Source organism: Notothenia rossii (genome assembly GCF_949606895.1).
Source record: "Notothenia rossii genome assembly, chromosome: 9".
Taxonomy (NCBI): domain Eukaryota; kingdom Metazoa; phylum Chordata; class Actinopteri; order Perciformes; family Nototheniidae; genus Notothenia; species Notothenia rossii.
Window position 1 is genome coordinate 73817568 of NC_136907.1, and position 19766 is coordinate 73837333.

Sequence of the window (19766 nt, forward strand, 5' to 3'; positions counted from 1 at the left end):
TCTTAAAACATGGAAACAGTCTCTGTCTACTAAAGAAATAGTCTCTAAAAATACCTTGTAGGAATCTGGGGGTATCCACTTACACCTCTTCTGTCACATTATGTTGGATAATGTTCTTTAAACTCACCCAGAACCTTTTTAAAAACAACCATTTGTCCACCAGCACAATACCATCGCTCTTGTTAAATGAGTTGTGACTATGTGGCCGGATTTTCATGAGCAGTTGAGTGTTAGTGAAACAGATTTGATGAGGTGACAACATTAGTCAGCTTGATGCCCTGACCCAGTCAGTCGTAGACCCACTGACTCAGCACTTGTCAGCTGAGGCGGCGCTCAAATCCCCCCTCCTCACAATCTGACCTATTAACCCCTATGAAATTACTCCTGAATCTCCTATCCCTGTCAGTTACCTTGTCAATGATGTTGCATAAGATAAGACGTGAATGTTGCCTTGACAGCTTGCATGTAGACTTTTGAATCACCTAGTATCATTTAGCGCTAAAAGGATTCTAGATAAAAACTGATTACCAGAAAACTCACATTTTATTTTCCTAGATTGTAGAAGTCCTTGGTTCTACATGTATTTCTGGACTGGACGGTGGCCCAGTTACATGACATATCTCGTTTTCTGATAGCCTTAGGAACGATGAAGTTCCATGGACAGCCTTTGAGCTGTAAGGACTGGTGAAATTCAAAGAGGCAAGGCTAGCAAACCACACCAACCTTGAAAGAGAGTGTTAGTAAATATTCATTGATTTTATTGCTGAACACCACAGACATCTTAATGTTTGCCAAAGTCACTTGAAAAGGAAAACATCTGATGTGTCTCAAAAGAAGATATTGCTGCCATCAGCACCTTTGTAGCCTTATCAGCCGCTTATGCTAGCTAGCATTGGTGTGAACTCATGTATACCAGCACAGTGTAAGTCCTTCGTGCCATGTCAGATAAAGGAGAGGCCCATCAATTATGTCTGGCTTAGTGCTCTTCAATGAGATTAGAGCAACCTTTGGCTACCCGGGGTCAGAAGGTTGTAGATGAAAATAGTTTGGCTTACTTTTTAGCAAGGAGACGTCAGAGAGTTGTTCGAAGCAAAACTCAAGTTTAAACCCAGGGCATGCTGCTACTTGACCTTGTTTCAATACTAATCTATGATTTGGAAGCTCAAGTTTGTCCCATGATAGTCTAATGTAATGAACGTGTGTGCAATATGTTTCACAATTTGTTAGGGTTAGGCTTAGATTGTAAGACAAATGATACTACTACTTTGGCTAATTTATTTTATTAACCATCCTTTGTATCCAATTTAAAAAAAAAAAAAAAAAAAAAAAGCTTGGTATGTGCTTTTTAGTCCCCTTTTGTTTGAGTTCAGAAGTGTGTCTTTAATTGAACTGGAATCTCAGTGTACCCTATCCATTCCTTCCCTAAAGAATCCGGGTAAGGGAACGCTTGTCCAGGGATGAAACAGTCCAGAAGCCCCCTGACTGGAGTCCAGACAGACACCAGGGTAACAGACACCATACTCAGGAGAACACTGCTCAGTATACGCCACAACGATCGGAACTCCCCCTGCAAAGGACTGCTCCCCATCCTCAGCCCAGCCCAGGCCAAACAGCCCATCCTGAGTACCAACACTTTGGTCCTGCTGTTGACTCTCAGCCTTATTTGGCCATCCCTGCCCCAGTGGCCACTGCCAAACTTCCTGGACCCCCCGAGGTACTACCACGAAGAAGAGTGAGTGCCGACCAAATCCATGCCGCCCATAGGGGGGCAAGGATGGAGGCCAGGCAGGCGCTGAAGGAAGAGGCCCTCACAGAGGGTCTGTTGAAGAGCAGGAAAGCCGTTTTGCCATCTGAGATTCGCCGAAGGGAAAAGAGTGTGGATGATACTCAAAGTGGCCCGCATGAAGAGATGGACTGGCAAACATACAGCCCAGAACAGAGGAGGATGAGTCGAGGCGAGGAAGACTGGGATCATGAGACACCAAGGGAGAGGGGGAGGGAGAGAAATGTCGAGAGGATCAGAGAGAGAGGGAGTGATGCTGGCCAACAGGAGAGATTGTTTCAATCCCAGCCTCCCCACATTTCTGCAAGCCAGCAGCCCAGGCAGCATCAGTCCACAGAGCCTGTGTACCATCAAGAGCCCCAAATTCATCAGCAAGAGCCCCTAACTCAACCACTGTATGAACCTAGAAAGAGACAACCTGTGGCTCAAGTTCAACAGCAAGAGCCCCAACTTCAGCAGCAAGAACCCCCAACACAACCACTGTATGAACCTAGAAAGAGACAACCTATGGCTCAAGTTCAACAGCAAGAGCCCCAACTTCAGCAGCAAGAACCCCCAACACAACCACTGTATGAACCTAGAAAGAGACAACCTGTGGCTCAAGTTCAACAGCAAGAGCCCCAACTTCAGCAGCAAGAACCCCCAACACAACCACTGTATGAACCTAGAAAGAGACAACCTGTGGCTCAAGTTCAACAGCAAGAGCCCCAACTTCAGCAGCAAGAACCCCCAACACAACCACTGTATGAAACCAGAAAGAGACAACCTGTGGCTCAAGTTCAACAGCAAGAGCCTCAACTTCAGCAGCAAGAACCCCCAACACAACCACTGTATGAACCTAGAAAGAGACAACCTGATCCTCAAATGCAGCATCAGTACAACCACTTGAGACATCCACAAGACCCTCAAATGCAGCTTCAGGACGATCGTTTGAGACAGCAACAAGATCCTCAAGTTCAGCATCAGTATGAACGTTTGAGACAACCACAAGATCCTCAAATGCAACATCGGGATGACCACCCGAGGCGGTCACAAGATCTTCAAAGACAACAGCCGCTTCAAAGAATACCGGATTCTGAGCTTCAGAGAAGAGATCCTCCAAATCAGCAGCAAGACTCCCGCAGAAATCAACAAGAGCCCAAACTCGACAAAGACGTTGAGCCCCAGAGGCAGCAGCAGCAGCAGCTAGACCTTTCAGGGAACCAGAGGTTTGACTCAGCCATCTACGTCCAGCAGGGCTCCTCGTTGCCTCAGGCCAAACACAGAAGCATTGAGATGAGCGGAGGGCCCAAATCAAAGACACGAACCCGCTCCATGTCAGATATAGGTATAAGTCAGCATTCTAACACGTACCGCATGGAGAGGGCAGCGGCCAGTCGAGAAGCTTTGAGGGCCGTCCCTCCACCGGTGATGGCTAACGGGGAGATGGGCAGCCTGGACACCAGGGTGTCGGTAGCAAAGCTGCGACACTCCTACCTGGAGAACGCCAACCGGAAACCTGAGTTGTAGGTTCAATGGCATGGGCTCTGTGTTGCATCGCTAAATGACTGTCTAACGTATGCAGATTAATAATCCCAATGACTCAAGAAAAATACTCAATATAATGTCATTCTGTGGCATGAAATGTGTCAAGGTGTATTACGATGATATCTACAATTTTCACGTTCCTTATCGCCCGAGTCAGCAGTTTGTTTTTGGAGCTAACTTACTCATGCAAGTTACCCTTTGGAGGTTGTCTGCAGCTGCATGTTAACGTTGGTGGATGGCTCTTCATATTTAGGTCTTGCTCAGCGTTTGCACCACTATCAATGTATGACACCCTGCTCTTCTAACCTAATTGAGGTCCCTGGTAAACTGCTCGTCTACTAAAACAACATCAAAACCAACAATAGGTTTCTTACTTGTACTTCTCCTTTTTGTTGTCCTCGTCAATCTTTCTAAATCACAAAAAAAGTGAGACTACTAAAGTCGATCTGTCAGCAGTGGAGGTAGAGCCGGTTATCAGCGCTGATCGGGAAAGGGGTGCTCGGAAACCTCGTCGCTACATCACTCCAGGAGACAGTCGCATGTCGGAGAGGTTTAGGACGCAGCCCATTACCTCTGCAGAGCGGCTGGAGTCAGATAGGTACAGGAGGGGCTCTCTGTACTGACCCTCAGGAGCTCTGAGAGTCATTTTCTTTGCATGATTCACTTGTTTAATACTGTGAATTGTATGGCATTGTTCTAGGTTGGCATTATATCATGATAATCAGTTCCTTAAATAGAATACAATGTAGACTAAATGCTGATGCTTGATACATATTCATGTTTTTCTGCAGGTCCCGTCTCAGCCCTTCACAGCTACAAGACGCAGAAGGTAAATTCAGTTTACTGCATTAACGGAAGGCACAATATATTTTCCCAGAGATTTGAATACAGCTGATGCAATGTAACATCTCCTTTTCATTAGCTGGAGAAACTCTGGATGACAGAGCCAAGATGAGTGTGGCTGCCAAGAGATCCCTCTTCAGGGTATGCTTTCGACGTTATGTACATTTCAATCATAAGGACAGACAATCAAAACACTCGAATGAGCCGTGTCTTTAAAATTACAATCTGAAAAGCAAAACCTGGAGCTTTGATCAGATACACAGCAGACAATTAAGTTTGTGTAATATAAGTTGCTATAATACGTTTCTAAAATCAACACTGTTATGGACTAAACTTTACTAAGCGAATGACTGAAGTGTTCCTGTCATGTTTTATTCCCCAGGAGCTGGAAAGGACATCAGATGTTCCCAAACCGCGCTCCAGAAACGCTGCCGTAGAGCGCCGCCTGAGGAGGGTTCAGGATCGGTCGCAAACACAACCCGTCACCAACAAGGAGGTGGTCAATGCTTCAAGGTATGTCTTGGATTGTTCTTGCATCGCTGTATTTTGCTTTGCTTCAGTCCGCTCTGTTTTTTGCTTTTCTTGCCCTCCTGTTTATTTGATCCTTTTACCTCTTTTAATGCGTTCATATCTTATCTTTTCAGTGACAGTATTTTCCTTTGCCTTGCACTATCTGTATTTACCAGCCTTTCACCTACACCCTCCTTTTCTCCACTTTAAAGTGATCCTGCCACATCGTCACAACCTCTGAGCCCCCACACTAACGCCGCTCGCGTCCCCAGCCCCACTGCAGTCAGCACCAATGTGACCAGCATCAGGTACATGTGATTTGCATCTGTGTAGCTCACTTAAGAAAACACACACATCTAAGTTTGTTGGAGAACATGTTTGGTTGTCATACCAAACCTAAAATTGGGTTTAGAAATGACCATGGACAGCATGCAATATGCAATAGAATTTGAATGAATTAGTTAAATTCCTTAAAAAAGGAAGAAACATTCTTAAAAACAAGTCAAAATTCCAAGTGTGCGAACAAACCTCCGCCCTCATGTGACGCACCTGACGCTCCTAACAAGAGGTCAAAGGTCACCTGTTGTACAGCAGACACAGCGAGAGACAGGCGGTCAGATTCACCGCAGAACAAAACCTCCGTCCACTCACAGAAGATTTTGATCTTTTTTCACAACATTTGAACTTTCTTTAGAAAAATTATAATTTGACTTTTTTTTTCTCAAAATCTCATAATTTTGACTTTTATCTGAAAATCTCAGAATTCTGGGTTTTACCCGAGAATCCCAAATGTAGAATTGTTTTCAGAAAAAATAATACTTTATTTGAGCAAATAATTTTAATTTAAAAAAAAAATTATTCTGAAAATAATAGAATTTATTTTTTATCAAAATCTCATAATTGTTACTTTTATCTGAAAACTAAAAATGTGAACTTTTTTCTCAAAATTTGAAAGGTTCCCCGTTTTTCTTGTCTTGTCTGTTTTCAGGCAACATAAAAGCTTGGTTATAATTTGAGCCACTGGGACTTCCCCTTCAGGACCACCTTGTTTAACAGTGTTTATCTCTCTGTATCCTGAAGGTGTCTGTTTGTGGGCCACGGTAGATCAAAAGTAGATATTAAACATACACAGTTCATTTTGTCTTTACATTACATTTGGTTTAGCTAATGCTTCTATCCACAGCGACATACAATAAGTATATAAGTCTCCTTATCCTTTTCATGAGATTTCCTCACAGGCAACTCTGAGTGATAAAACCATAAAGAGATAAAGGGCTGAGCAAAGTTCGGAAAGACGACCTCAGAAACACAACAGGAGGTTACATGATACTGAAGCCAGGGTATTTCAAAACCCACACAAACTGCACCACGATATATTTATGAATCTCCTCTACTGACAGGTCATTTTTACTTCCTATTAAAAAAGGTAGAAAAATCCTTAAAAATAAGTCCAACTTCCAAGTGCGCGAACAAACCTCCGCCCTCATGTGACGCACCTGACGCTCCCAACAAGAGGACAAAGTTCGCCTGATTCACCGCAGAACAAAACCTCTGTCCACTCACAGAAGGTAACGGTAAGGAGGGGATACTTCAACAAGCTGCAACAGAACAGAGACTCAACGTTGTGAAGAGGATATATTATCATCAAGTTGAACTGATTTCCTGTTGAAGGCAAACGGACGCCTACCGAGTTTTCAACGGGAGAATAATGGCGTCCAAATTAGAGGAAGATCTCAGCTGTCCGGTCTGCCATGAAATCTTTAGAGATCCTGTCATCCTGTCCTGCTGCCACAGCTTCTGCAGAGACTGTCTGCAGACCTGGTGGACGAGGAAAGAAGGAAAGGAGTGTCCAGTTTGTAAGAGACGATTTTCCAAGGACTTACTTCCTGCTAACTTTACGTTAAAGAACCTGTGTGAGAGTTTCTTACAGGAGAGAGATCAGAGATCCCCAGAGGCTCTCTGCACTCTGCACTCTGAGAAACTCCGACTCTTCTGTCTGGACCATCAGCAGCCAGTGTGTCTCGTCTGCAGAGATTCAGATAAACACACCGACCACACGATCAAACCCATCGATGAAGCTGCACAGGGTCTCAGAGAGGAGATCCGGAAGTCTCTGCAGCCCTTACAGGAGAAACTGAAGCTCTTTGAACGCGTCAAAGTGAAGTTTGATCAAACAGCAGGACACATGAAGGTCCAGGCTCAACACACAGAGACGCAGATCAAGGAGCAGTTCAAGAAGCTTCACCAGTTTCTAGAAGAGGAAGAGGAGGCCAGGATGGCTGCACTGAGGGAGGAAGAGCAGCAGAAGAGGAGGATGATGGAGGAGAAGATGGAGGCTGTGAGCAGAGAGATAGCAGCTCTTTCACACACAGTCAGAGCCACAGAGGAGGAGCTGAGAGCTGAAGACGTCTCCTTCCTGCACAGCTACAAGGCTGCAGTGGAGAGGCTGCAGCGCCCCCTGCTGGAGGATCCACAGCTGCCCTCAGGAGCTCTGATAGACCAGGCCAAACACCTGGGCAACCTCAGCTTCAACATCTGGAGCAAGATGAAGGTGTCCTACTCTCCTCTCATCCTGGACCCAAACACTGCTGATCTACAACTCTTCCTGTCTGAAGACCTGACCTCTGTGAGACGAGGAGGGAGACAGAAACGTCCTGATAATCCAGAGAGGCTGAAACACTACGACTGTGTCCTGGGATCTGAGGGCTTTGACTCAGGGACTCACAGCTGGGACGTCCAGGTTGGAGACAGTACATGGTGGTCACTGGGTGTGTTAGCAGAGTCTGCCTACAGGAAGAGAGACATACAATCTGGATTATGGAGAATATGTATTGACTGGTTAGGTGGATACACAGCATCCTCTCCCTCACATCCAGACACTGATCTCTCAGTTCAGACGAGGCCCCCGAGGGTCAGAGTGAATCTGGACTATAATGGAGGAAAGCTGTCGTTCTCTGATCTTGACTCTAACACACACATACACACCTTCTCACACACTTTCTCTGAGAAGATGTTTCCATACTTTCAAACTTTGAGTGAACTGAAGGTTTTACCACTGAAGGTTTCTGTGACTTTATAATGTTTGAAGAGTTGGTTCCAGATTTCTCCATTTTAGGGGCAACAATGAAAAAATGTCCTTTTGTTAACTATTTTTTTTAAAGTGAAGAGACTCAGATTCAGAAAGAGTGTGTTTAGAATAATGAATCCAAGCGGACACAGTGCTATTACCTTAGACATTCCATGCATTTGAAGACATGTAATGCTCAAAACAAACATTTGAAAAGGTAGTTAGCAAAAAAGCCGACTTCTAACCAACCCTGTTTTACAGTTTTAAATATGCCCTATGCTCATTTTCCGGTTCAAGTGTGTTTTTGTGCCACTTCTGGCTGTTTTCAAATACGGTTTTTATTTTTCTCGTACTCACTCTGCCGCAGCACTTCTTTTCACCCTCTGTCTGAAACCAGAGCCCTACATACAGTATAGACTTCATTAAAAAGGAAGGTCTTTAGCCTACTCTTAAAAGTGGGAACGCTGTCTGCCTCCTTAATAGAAACTTGAAGCTGGTTCCAAAGAATATGAGTTATTCATCTTGACATTCCCTTTACATCTACAGCATATTTCTCCCACAAAAGGAAATTGTTGAATTGTAACCAACTGAAATGTAGTGTCAGAGCCAGTGCACCTGTTTCCTCATATTTCATTTGTCATTTCTTCCTATTCTGAACAGTGTGGATGTTTTACTCTCCATCTCCCTCTCCTGGCTGCACAGCTGATGTGTTCATGCAGCTCAACTTACTTTGTTATTTCTGCCCCCTTCATGTGCTGCTGCTTCGTCTCACTGCGCACCTTGTAGGGAAAAGAAGTCAGTGTTTACACGATTACTCCTTTACTCACTTTCCATGCCCAGTTTCCAAGCCTTCTCTTCCTGCAGTGTTCATGACACACAGGTCACAAATGTGGGTGAAGCAAGAGGTTACATATCTTAAGGAAAGGTCAGAAGTTGAGCCGGTTAAAGCACTCTGAATGTCTGGGTTCATGTGTCCTGTGATTTGTGTACCAGCGTGGATTTAAATTAGCACACTGCTGAGAGATCGCCATATCCCCTGTAAACACGAGAGTGCATGAAATGATTATCTTGCATATGTGCGCTGATCTACTTATGTCTCCTTGCTGTGCCAGTAATCTGCCACTGTCGTCCCACAGCAAGCTGGTGTTTGCATGCATGTTCATTAGTGCTGTACAGCATGAGGAAACTATGAGATAGAGATGTTGAATATCCATAGTACTTAATTATGCGTTAAAAAAACATACAAATGTGTACTCAGTTTTAAACTATATATAATGTGCAACCCTGATGTTTAAATATTTGATATTTAGCTGAGTAATATATTAGTTTTTGAGACCCAAAGACATCATAAGGACTCGGATGGTGTGCATGAAATAAGAGATTGCATTTATGCCATTTATAATTCAAATGTAATCTTCCTTTTGGTCATCCATGTAATATGATATCTGAAAGTCAAAGATAGTTAGATGTGATGTTTTATTCTGGACATACATATAACCTCATCATAACTAATCTATTGGTTCAATTTAGAAACGTTTTCCTCTGTTGCAATTTAGAAATCACGTATTTAAATCTCAAAAGCAACAAATCTAACATTTCTGCCTTCTGGGGTGGTGATGATAATGCGTTCGTTTTTTCATGGTCGGGTAGGATTTAATTTTTTTGTTTCTTTCCGTTAACTGTCAAGTGGGAACGAAGTGTTTTTTTGTACGTTTTTGTGTTTCTCTTATTTTCCTACGATACTGTTATGATTGGCTGTGAATAAGAACATATGAAGGGCAGACCATCTATTTCTATTTATTTTAGTTTTTTTTAGAAAGGAGCAGGTAATATAAGATTATTTTCTTCTCCCTGCTCCTTTCCGGGTAAGGTGTGTTTATAGAGACATGTTTTGCTAATAATTGTTATACATTAAGTTGTGCATACCATGAATGGAACAAATAAAAATGAAATGAAAATGAAATTGTATTATCAGAAATTCATTTATTATTGTGATTTGTATATAACATAACAACTTCCCAGTCCCTAAAATAACCCATTGACATCCCCCCTGTCTCCCCCCCAGCATCAAGGCCTCCTCCCAGCCCAGCTCAGCGGTCCAGGATCAGGGTCCGGAGCCCAAAGTGCCCCAGGAGAACCAGAAACCAGCTCCAGCTCCCGGTGCCGGGGGGGAGGGCGATGGCCACGAGTTTTTCTCTGACGAGCCGGACCTGTCCACCCTCACCTTGGCAGAGAAGATGGCCCTCTTCAATCGCCTCGCTCATCAAACAGCAAAGAGCCCTGAGGCCCGAGGGGACACCCGGCAGCGCAGGGCCAACGCCCGCTTTCAGACTCAACCCATCACCCAGGGAGAGGTGGAGCAGGTACAAAAAACGTTTTAAATAAGCAATGTTGTTTTTTTTGTTGTTGTACATTTTAGTTGCATTTCTATAATTACAGTTTTGAATTTTTAAGCACATTAAGAAAATTATCAAAATCAAGGAAGGTCTTATTTCTCCTAATATATATATGTCTTTTTTACATTTTTGTGAGTTTGAATTATTAACGTTGAAGGACATTAAGAACATTATCAAAATCAAGGAAGGTTTTAACTTCTCCTATATAATATATTTCTTGTACACTTCTTAACCAAAAGTTATTTATAATTCTGTTTTTGTAAAGTAAAAGGACTCTCAACGATTAACTTTTTCCCTTATTATTATTATTATTATTATTATTATTATTTGTAATATATCCTATCCTATCCCAACATTATACCCCATCCATCTTAATTGCACCCACAAACTCAATTGTGAATGAATAATGAATATGATAAAGTTCTAAAGAGACGTAAAAGTCAGAAAAACATTTTTGAGAAGGCCAAATGTTAGAGGTGCGGACACTAACATAAAAAAATAAACCACTGACAAAATATTGAAATGAACAATGATGCTTCTTAAGATTATTTGAATGTGGTATCTTCTTACAGTAAAAAGGTCTGGAGCAAAGGGCGATTAATCTCCGGGTCACTTCCAGTACACTACAGTGTGTGAATTACAGAGTTAAGAGAGTCCTTTAGGACGGGATGGATGAATGTTCTCTCTGCAGACTCAGATAATGAACAGAGGTCACAGGGTTTGTTCTGCTTTTACTTTTAATACAGTGGCATCTAGATGTCAAAAAAGTCCAACAGTTCACATGTAAAAGCTCATACTGTGCTTTAATGTAAACGAGGGATGTACATTTCTGGATCTAAATCAGAATCAGAAAATAAGTTAATTCTCATTTTAGTTCAAAAGAATTTAGCACAAGTATTTGTTTGTAGAACTACTGACGCAATATCTAGATGCTTCTGTAGGAAACAACATATTCAAAAATCATCTTTTGGAAATTGTGAATGGATTCAGGATCTTAAAAAATGTCAATCTCAATTCTCATATTCATGATTTTGTCCTAACCCATGATATATACAGCATATATATTGTTGTTGATGGTTTGTCATTTACATTGCCAAAACATCATCCAATGTGGCATCGACTCAGCAACACAGATAAAACACGCTTCATATTAGGTTGTCTTCACCTGAACCACATTCTCAGTATTCAATCACTGGTGTCCACACAGGTAGCTGATCCTCCAGTCACCTCTGAGGTGTGTAACGGTGACTTAAAGACCAATCAGGGACAACATGTAAGACCTCCTATGCCTGTACGTTGATTGGTTGCATCTAACGTACCTGCTTTTGATTGACCTCTGGTCTCGCTAGTGACCGATGTTGTCTTGTCTTGCTTACATTTGCTGAGCTGAGCCTGATGGTCCCCTTTAAATGCCATTTTAAAGTGTGTATTTTAAAGTTTGACATTTTAAAAACAGGCTGCTTTGTTTGTTTTCCGTGGCTCCTCAATTTTGGATAAGGAAGCTTCTCTGACACGCTTGCTCATTGCAGAGCAAGCATGGGATTATTTGAATGCAATTTCCACTAAAAACATCAATGCTTATCTGGATAAAAAGCATGTAAGGGGTCAATACGTAGACATTTTATTGCAACTAAAATAATTGACAGTAATCTGGGGCAGAGCTGGAGCATCTTAAGTCGACTTGACGTGAGCTACTTTATGCTGTTACATAATAATAATAATAATAATAATAATAATAATACATAATATTTATATAGCGCCTTTCACGAAACCCAAGGTCGCTTTACAAGTCGGGTAGGGGGGGGAGTAGGGGAAAAGAGGCAGACAGGTTAGGGGGGGGGGGCAAGCAATTAGCGGAAAAATATCAAACTAACTATATAGTGGGGAAAGCCTTGGTGAAAAGGTGCGTTTTGAGGGCTTTTTTGAAAAGCATCAACATTTGTTATTACCTTTCCTGATTTAGACATTCCTGATGCAAGTTATTATGAACCATAGAGTTACAATTCCCACATTTATGGAAAACATGCAAGTTAAAATATTCAAATGTACTGTTTCCATGCCTCCATGATATAAATCAAAATAAAAGTTGGTTAACAATCAAATAGTAAGACTTAAAAAAGCAAATGTTACCATTCGAATGACACAGCGTTTATGCTAGTGAATGTCAGATGTAAACTGGAGGGTAAATGCTTTGTGTGTTTTGTTTTTTATGATTCAGCTAGTGTTCAAATCTGTGCTTCCTGCTGCCATTTTGTGAATGACAGAGTTTCTGTACAACTACTCAAAATGTTTCCCTAATTGTTTTTGATTGCTGCTGTCCTCCCTCTCGTCCATCCATCAGTTTCTTTTCTACCTTTTTCATTCCACTTCATCCCCACCTTCTGTAACATCCCCACATACCTGAATACATCTAAAAATGTCTTTATGTAACACCATATCTCTTCTCCATATCAATCCCTTTCCTTAGTCATTCTATCCATCTCATATATCTGATTTGTTTCCTGTTCTTTCTGCAGCTGAAAACCGGAGGTGAGATCAAACTGGAGCCTCTGTCTGCGTCCCTAGTTCGCTCCGTGGCAGCCGTCGCCTCCCAAGCCTCCGTCGCCACAGTAACCGGCAGCGGAGACAACGACGACAACCTCCGTCCAGGGAAGTCCACGGCGGTCCCTTACATCCCTGCCCAACAACAGGCGACCTGCAACACCAGCAGCCACCAGGAGAGGGCGTTGAGGTATTTCTCCATGACCCAGAGCGGGGACCCCGGCCACCCCGAGCCCGATTTCAACGCCTCCCCTCTCCCCCCTGAGAGCCGGCAGAGAGTGGGGGCTCCTCTGGCTCCCACATCCTCTGTCAGTCACAGGGAGGCGCTGGAGGAGGAGGAGGAGGTCAGGGGGAGACAGCAGGGAGGAGGAGCCAGAGAAGACGGCAGCGTTAAGGGAAAGCAGGACACCGGGCAGCATCCCCAGCCTCACTCTTCAGACTCCTCTTTGTGGAGGGCAGAGTCAGAGCCCCTGCCCAGCCGGAGAGCCGCAGACAGAGGACACTCCCAGGAGAGCAGGGAGAGAGCGGAGGGGAGAGGAAGAGGAAGAGGAGGGTACCTGAGAGAGGCAGCTCACAGCTCCTCCACACAGGAGCAGGAGAGGAGCGGCGGCCGGAGCCAGCCAGGCATCTCAGGTAGGAGATAGAAGGAAAAAGAGATGGAGACAGTGGGGGGGGGGGGGGGGGGGGTGGAGATTATTAAAGAGATGTGAAAAGCTAAAGCAAGGATGTGTGAAAAAGAGTGGACATAAAGGAACAAGAGAAAGGGAGTGACAGTGTCTAGGGACGGGGGTGTTCTCATTATCCTCATTGTCTCATGCAGCATGCTCCCACGCATCATAGCTTTCTGCCGGCTGCACACACACACTTGTCCCAGCTGGGGGTGTTTGATTTGGCTGATAGAGAGACGTCTGAAGCTGCATCTAATTAGCATATTTGTCCATGCATGTGCCTCGTGGCTGTCTTTGTCTAGAAAGAGGAAGCCCCCTTTTTTTCCTGACGCCAGAGATGGCTTAAATCAAACTGTGTGTGCTCACTGTCATGGCCTATAAAAGGGGCTGTGGTCCCCGATGTGCACCATATTACGCCTGTGGGTTAGCCCTGCACATACTACAGTATGATGGGCCTGACCTGGTTTTATGAGCTGATGCAGAATGGGTCCAGGGGGTGGTCTTTTTTTTCCCATGCGTTCACACAAACAGTGCACACAAATTGAAAGCACTCAGTGAGAGAGTGCAGAACAATTGGCCGGCACTTACTTGAAGCAGGTAGAGGACAGGGAGGACACAATGGATGCCTTGTCTGCATGCTGAACTCTTGTTTAGTGCTGCATGGGTAGATCTTCACTAAAGTTGAGTCTATTCATCATTACTATAGTATCATGAGGCTGAAGGAGTTGCATGGACTTATACTAATTCCCTGCAGACATACCACTACACGCCTAACACTGACGCTCACCCTGACCTTAACACAAGTCTATATCAGTACTTCTTTTATGTGTAAAGCAACATCAGACTTGACTTAAACTGTTTTCCTAATTTTGGAATACGAAATAGATTAATAGATTTACTGAATATTCATTTGTTATTAAAACATCCTGCACAAGCAACTAGTATATAAGTAGTGTAACATTTGTAAATGCAGCAAGAGGATAATTCCACCATAGAATAAAGCAGTTTAACTTCATAAAATGAGCTTTAAATCACAACTAATTTATCACAAGTAGCCATAAATATTATTGGCGAAGCAATCAATATCTGCTATCAGTATGGGAACATGTGCATCCCTCATTGGGAACATCGTTTTTGTTCCTAATAGGCGCTTTCACACCGGAGTACTTTTCCCAGTCTAGCTCCGATAGTTCTTGAAATTTGCGTTCACACCAAAAAGATCTGGAACTAGAACTTAGTTCATGAAAACCTTTTCACCCCCTTTTCAGTCCCTGCTAGAGAGCAGGTACTTTCATGGGAGAAAAAGGTTCCGATTTCTGATTGGCTGGACGGAATGCAAACCACGCCCCGTACAACTCGGAAAAGTTTTGTGAAGCCGCCATTGTATTTGCTGGCATTAGCATCATTAGCATTAGCATTAGCCCCGCGCACCAACGGAGAGAGACTAATTTATGGCAACATGAAAAAAAAAACATGGGAGTGGTGGAGATGAGGAGGTGTCGGCGTTCTGGCGATTTACTCGGAAGGGTCCCCAACTCCGGGGACTTCCGGACGGGGACTTCGGGCGGCAGTATACGCCGTGAAGTTGTTTGCGGCCTGCCAGTAAACCCAAAGCAGAAGAAGAAGAAGAAGAAGAAGAAGAAGAAGAAGAAGAAGAAGAAGAAGAAGAAGAAGAAGAAGAAGAAGAAGTGACGTCAGCGGCTTCATTTGCCTAATCCACCCCCAGGGACTTATTCCGGTGTGAACGCGATCTGCTCTTTAGTTCATCAGAACTAAAGAGTTCTGATGAACTAAGTACTGGGAACTAAGTACAGCAAAGTACTTGGTGTGAAAGCGCCTTATGTGTTAAAAGCCCCACAAAATGTTTACTATGCATTCCAGCGCACACATTTGTTTCAGGGATGAGTCCTGATAAAACAGGTCATGGTTAACAAAAAAAAATGCAACAAACATTCCCATTTTAATGGCAATACTGTTATTTAGAGATTAAGAGAATGGCCATAAACCACAACATCCCAAGGACGTTTGTTGCATCTCTCACAACTTTAATTCCACTTACAATAGTAAATAATAAATATCAGATGTTTGTGCTAACTGACTAACTAAAGGTGACAAATAGTTGTGTGAAACATTATCGAAGTGAGTTTCATCTTGCTGAAAATAGTATACTGTTATGTACAGTTGTGCACCCACACAGGGCTCTTTACTTTGAATGGTATTCTCATCAGTACTTTGGTTTATGAGTAGAAGCATGGGATAACTTGCATGTCAGAGATTGGCCTTCAGTCTATCAATTTTAATACTAAAACCCACCAAATTGTTCCCAATGGCTTGCTAATAAGAGTTTGAATTTAAATCACTTGTGAGGCATCAGAGCCATTAAAAACCTTAGTGGAAAAAAAAAACCTGGTTTCCTCATGAGACATCCATTGAAGCACTTATTGTCAAATTTAAGAAAGTAAAGAATTATCATTAATAATTATTATCATTATTATCACATTAATCATGTTTTACCTTAGAAGTTCACTCATGCTTATACCCGTGTTGCTTTTTCTTTCAGATTTGCCCGATCATCCCGCTCCCCTGAAGCCACTGATCGCTAAAGTCTCATCCAGGACAGTGTCTCACGTCTCAAGCAGCCAGCAGCAAACCCAGCCTCCTCCAACTCTTCCTAAAACCTTCACGCAGCAGCAGCCTCCTCCAACACCCCCCAAACCCGTGGTCACCATCCAGTCGCAGCCCCCATCAACGCTCCCCAAAGCCATCACTCAGTCCCCTCAAACGCAGCCCAAACCTCCAGGATTCGTCCAGCCTCTCCCCAAGCCTTACGCTCAGACAGCCACCAAACCCCAGGTGCCCTCTCAGACGCCCCCCAAACCCCAGTCCTTCCCCCAGGCGCTGGTCAAGTCCCAGTCCCTCCCCCTGGACCACAGCGAGGACTTTGACAGGCTCAGCGACTACTCTGGAGATCTGCTATCCCCCACAGAGTCTGGAGAGCTGCTTTCTGAAAGCATGTCCGCCAAACAGATGTCCATCAGGGAGAGGTGAGTGGAAATGATGGATGTTAAAAAATACAGTGCTGGTCAGTTGAGTTGCCAGATCGGTCGAAAACAGCCTTTCGGGATTATAGCACTCTTTTCTGACATTGTTTTCAAAGATTCAAAAGTTGTATTGTCCTATGCACAAAGCTACCGTGTGGAAATGGCAATGAAATTCTTCTGACCTGAGCTCCTCAAACAATGCAACATATGTAATAAAATACAAACTAAAAAGTTGTGCAAAAAGTCTATATTCATGTCAAGAACAGAATATAACATTAAATAATGTATATTAAGACTAAATTAAACGCCTTGCAAAACAGGGCTAATTTAGTTTGGTGTTATTTTATCTTATTGGATTTGAACAGTGACTTTCTGCAAATGTTTTTTCACCTTTCCATTCACTGGGTTGTAGAGCAGTGCTGGGATTAGGGATATTAAGAGAAAACAGGATGATTTGGTGATAAGAAGCTGAATAATAATGATGTAATAGTAGGCTGTAGGCTATTTTTACCTTATCCAGTCTAAATGTGGCTCTGTCTGCCTCGGTGCTGCATTTTCCTCCTCGCTCCCTGTCAAAAATGTACTGATTTGAACAACATTAGCTCATCTCTTATGAAGGCAACCAGTCCTTAAGACATACCTTTTAGCATTTAAGATTAAATCTGTGTGAAGACACTCATTTAGTCTTAGTGGAAGGTCTATCTGTCTCAAAGAAATTGTTGGTATATGTCCATTTTAGGAGTCATATGAGACATACAAGAGATATAACAGATGTTCAGCTGTTGTTCAAGATATAGACATAGAGAGACATAATAGGAACAAACAAGACAATTACTTCAGTAAGAACTTCACAAATGGGATCCGTGGTCAGGAGTACAACCCAAGGACTCTCAGTCAGCTGCACATTTCCAAAGAAGAACAGGTTTTTCAAAATCAAGGTCAATCTCTAACCATAACCCTAATCTCTAACCCTAACCCTAACCCTAAGGTGCTTCTTAAAACCTAACGCTTAGCAAAGCTGCTGGCACAAACGAACCCTGATTCCAGTCACAGCTCAGCGCTTTACGAGATGTTAGCAGAGGCCAGACACTGAACTGCAGCATGATTAATGTGCAGCGTTTGACAGAATCAGGCACTTCCTCCCCGCCCTTGCAGTGTGTAGGTTTGATTCTTACATTTTTAGAGGTGAGGGAGATTCATTTTTAGCAACAATGTGTTCCTCCGCCCATGCAGCTGTGGAGGAGAAATCCTCTGGGGTTCCTCCTAATGCCCTCATTCCTGCCCTGTCCACACTCAGGCAGCGGAGAGGTTGACACACTTTCTTTTTACCCCTCACCCGTACGTTATCAGCGCCCACTTTGGAGTCTGTTTTTTATAGCAATCCTTCAAATCTCTGACCTATCTTTCACTCTTGAATGATTATTTTCCTTACTTTCAGGCAAATAAAGGAATTGCATTACAGTAATTGTTCACTTTATTTGTTTTTTTTAATCTAGAATAAACGCCCATAGTAATGCTGAGAAAAAGCTTGTCCTGTTCTCATACATGTTAGTGGATGGACAATGTTCCCTGATGTCGAATTTTAAATGTTAAAGATGTTGGGCACCTGCCTAAAGAATTCACAATTGTTTTGTGTTACTGAGCTGGATATGTAAGCTTACGGCTGACATCACTACGTTACACTCGCGCCCCTGTTGGCTTGCGCTACGACACATTGTACTTGATAGGCTAAGGGGCGGGACATCTCTAAGAGGTTGACCAATCACAAAAGAGCCGGCCAGCTAACCAATCAGAGCAGATTGGGCTCTGGTTTCAGACAGAGGGTGAAAAGAGGTGCTGCAGCAAAGGCAGTATGAGAACAATAAAGAGCTTTTTGAACATTAAAGCATGGAGACATGTCCCAGTAGAGGCACTAAATACAAATAAGATAAGATAATACAAATGTTGATGGTTTCAGAGTGGCACTGCTGAAGAAGAGTGGTGAAGATGACTGGAGGAACAGGATCAACAAGAAGCAGGAAGTGGTTAAAGTGGCGACCACCGAGCAGCAGACTCAGCTGTGGGAGTCAGAGCAGACGAGCGAGAGGAAGGTCAGTCTGATCATCAATTACTCAAATCACATCACTTTCATTGGAATGAACAATTGAACAGTTTCAAGCTTATGTTGCTTGTTCTAATGGTGGCCATTGTAAAACGGTGTGAGGTGGAGAGCCCTGAAATCTCTGCAGTAAAGATGTTTATATGTTATAATAACCAGTAGGAATGAGTTGGAAATGTTGTATTGACCTTTTGGGACCCTGAATGTATTTATTAATTAATATAGCGCATTTCTAGGTTCTCTTAAAACAGGTAAACCTCTGGCTTTATTTATTTGATAGGCCCATTGTTCTTAAAATCAGTATAAAAGCATACCATAAAAATGCTACTGTTAGCTAAAATGCTAATTCTGTATCCATAGGTCATAGGCAGGTAACAAAAACCAGAAACCAATAGTCACAATATACAAGTACAAATACACAATCCAACACGAGTAAAAAAGACAAAATGCTTCGGACCAAAGGTCAAGTTAAAGTGATCAGTGCTGGTTGAACAGCTTTAGCCACATTTCACTGCCCATCCCTCTTGGTTGCCATGGCAGCTCCTGTCAATACTCCGTTAGCTAAGTGCTGCTTTCATTTCCTCCTTTGGTCCATCTGTTGTTTGAGCCCAGCGTTCCAGATCAGAGCAGCATCCAGTCCTGGCTGTAAACCAGGAAGCATATGGGACTGTCTGCTTCTGTAGAATTAGCAGTCTGGGGGAAAGATTCTCCTTTCTTTGAAAAGATTAGGCTCAAGGCTAAGTTTATTTGATCATCATGTCTCTATTATCTTACAAACAGAAGAGAAGATTTAGTCATTAGCTGATTTCCATCCGTCAGGTACACACGTAACAACAAACAATTCACACTTTACTTATCACACCAAGAGTTATACACATCAAGGTACCAGAGTATTTATCAGTAACTATGGTATTCATTTGAACTTAAACTGAAGTAAGTACTGTTGAGATGACTGGTTGCAAAATATCCATTGTTTTTGCACTTTTTGGAGAAAAATAAAAGTCTGTGCACGTTTTACTCTCAGCTGGGAGCAAATTCCAATTCGTAATGGCAGCGTATAAAAGTAAATGCTGTTTTTAAAAGATTATTTGACAGAAAGTTAATGTTTTAAAAGTGTATTTATGTGCAACTACATATAAGAGCTTCAGGATTGACGGTTTTTCCTGCAGTTCATCGACAGCACATTAGTATTCTGCTGGGTGAAACTGCCCGTTTAAACCCTGCATGGTACTCCTCCAGGCAGTCTCACCCTTAAACTCATTACATCAACAAAACCCCCTCTCCTCCTCCCC

General features: G+C 42.9%; 2 protein-coding genes across 13 annotated transcripts in view; both read left to right on the top strand.

The window, feature by feature from the left end:
- Positions 1-19766, top strand: part of svilb (supervillin b) — a 66280-nt gene that overhangs the window by 20133 nt on the left and 26381 nt on the right. For 8 of the 12 annotated variants that reach the window (XM_079651368.1, XM_079651375.1, XM_079651376.1 and 5 more), the window contains 11 exons: positions 1429-3288; positions 3738-3908; positions 4102-4139; positions 4233-4294; positions 4536-4666; positions 4876-4971; positions 9796-10093; positions 11334-11399; positions 12643-13300; positions 15896-16379; positions 18334-18466. In XM_079651368.1, coding sequence (XP_079507494.1) covers positions 1429-3288; positions 3738-3908; positions 4102-4139; positions 4233-4294; positions 4536-4666; positions 4876-4971; positions 9796-10093; positions 11334-11399; positions 12643-13300; positions 15896-16379; positions 18334-18466 — 3997 coding nt within the window. The remainder of the gene's footprint in view (positions 1-1428; positions 3289-3737; positions 3909-4101; positions 4140-4232; positions 4295-4535; positions 4667-4875; positions 4972-9795; positions 10094-11333; positions 11400-12642; positions 13301-15895; positions 16380-18333; positions 18467-19766) is intronic. The other 4 variants (XM_079651378.1, XM_079651374.1, XM_079651369.1 and 1 more) reach the window with 3 other exon arrangements.
- On the top strand, positions 5569-9662 carry LOC307020190 (E3 ubiquitin-protein ligase TRIM35-like). The gene is made up of 2 exons (XM_079651394.1): positions 5569-6003; positions 6090-9662. The coding sequence occupies exon 2, from the start codon at positions 6372-6374 to the stop codon at positions 7740-7742; it is 1371 nt and encodes a 456-aa protein (XP_079507520.1). The 5' UTR covers positions 5569-6003; positions 6090-6371; the 3' UTR covers positions 7743-9662.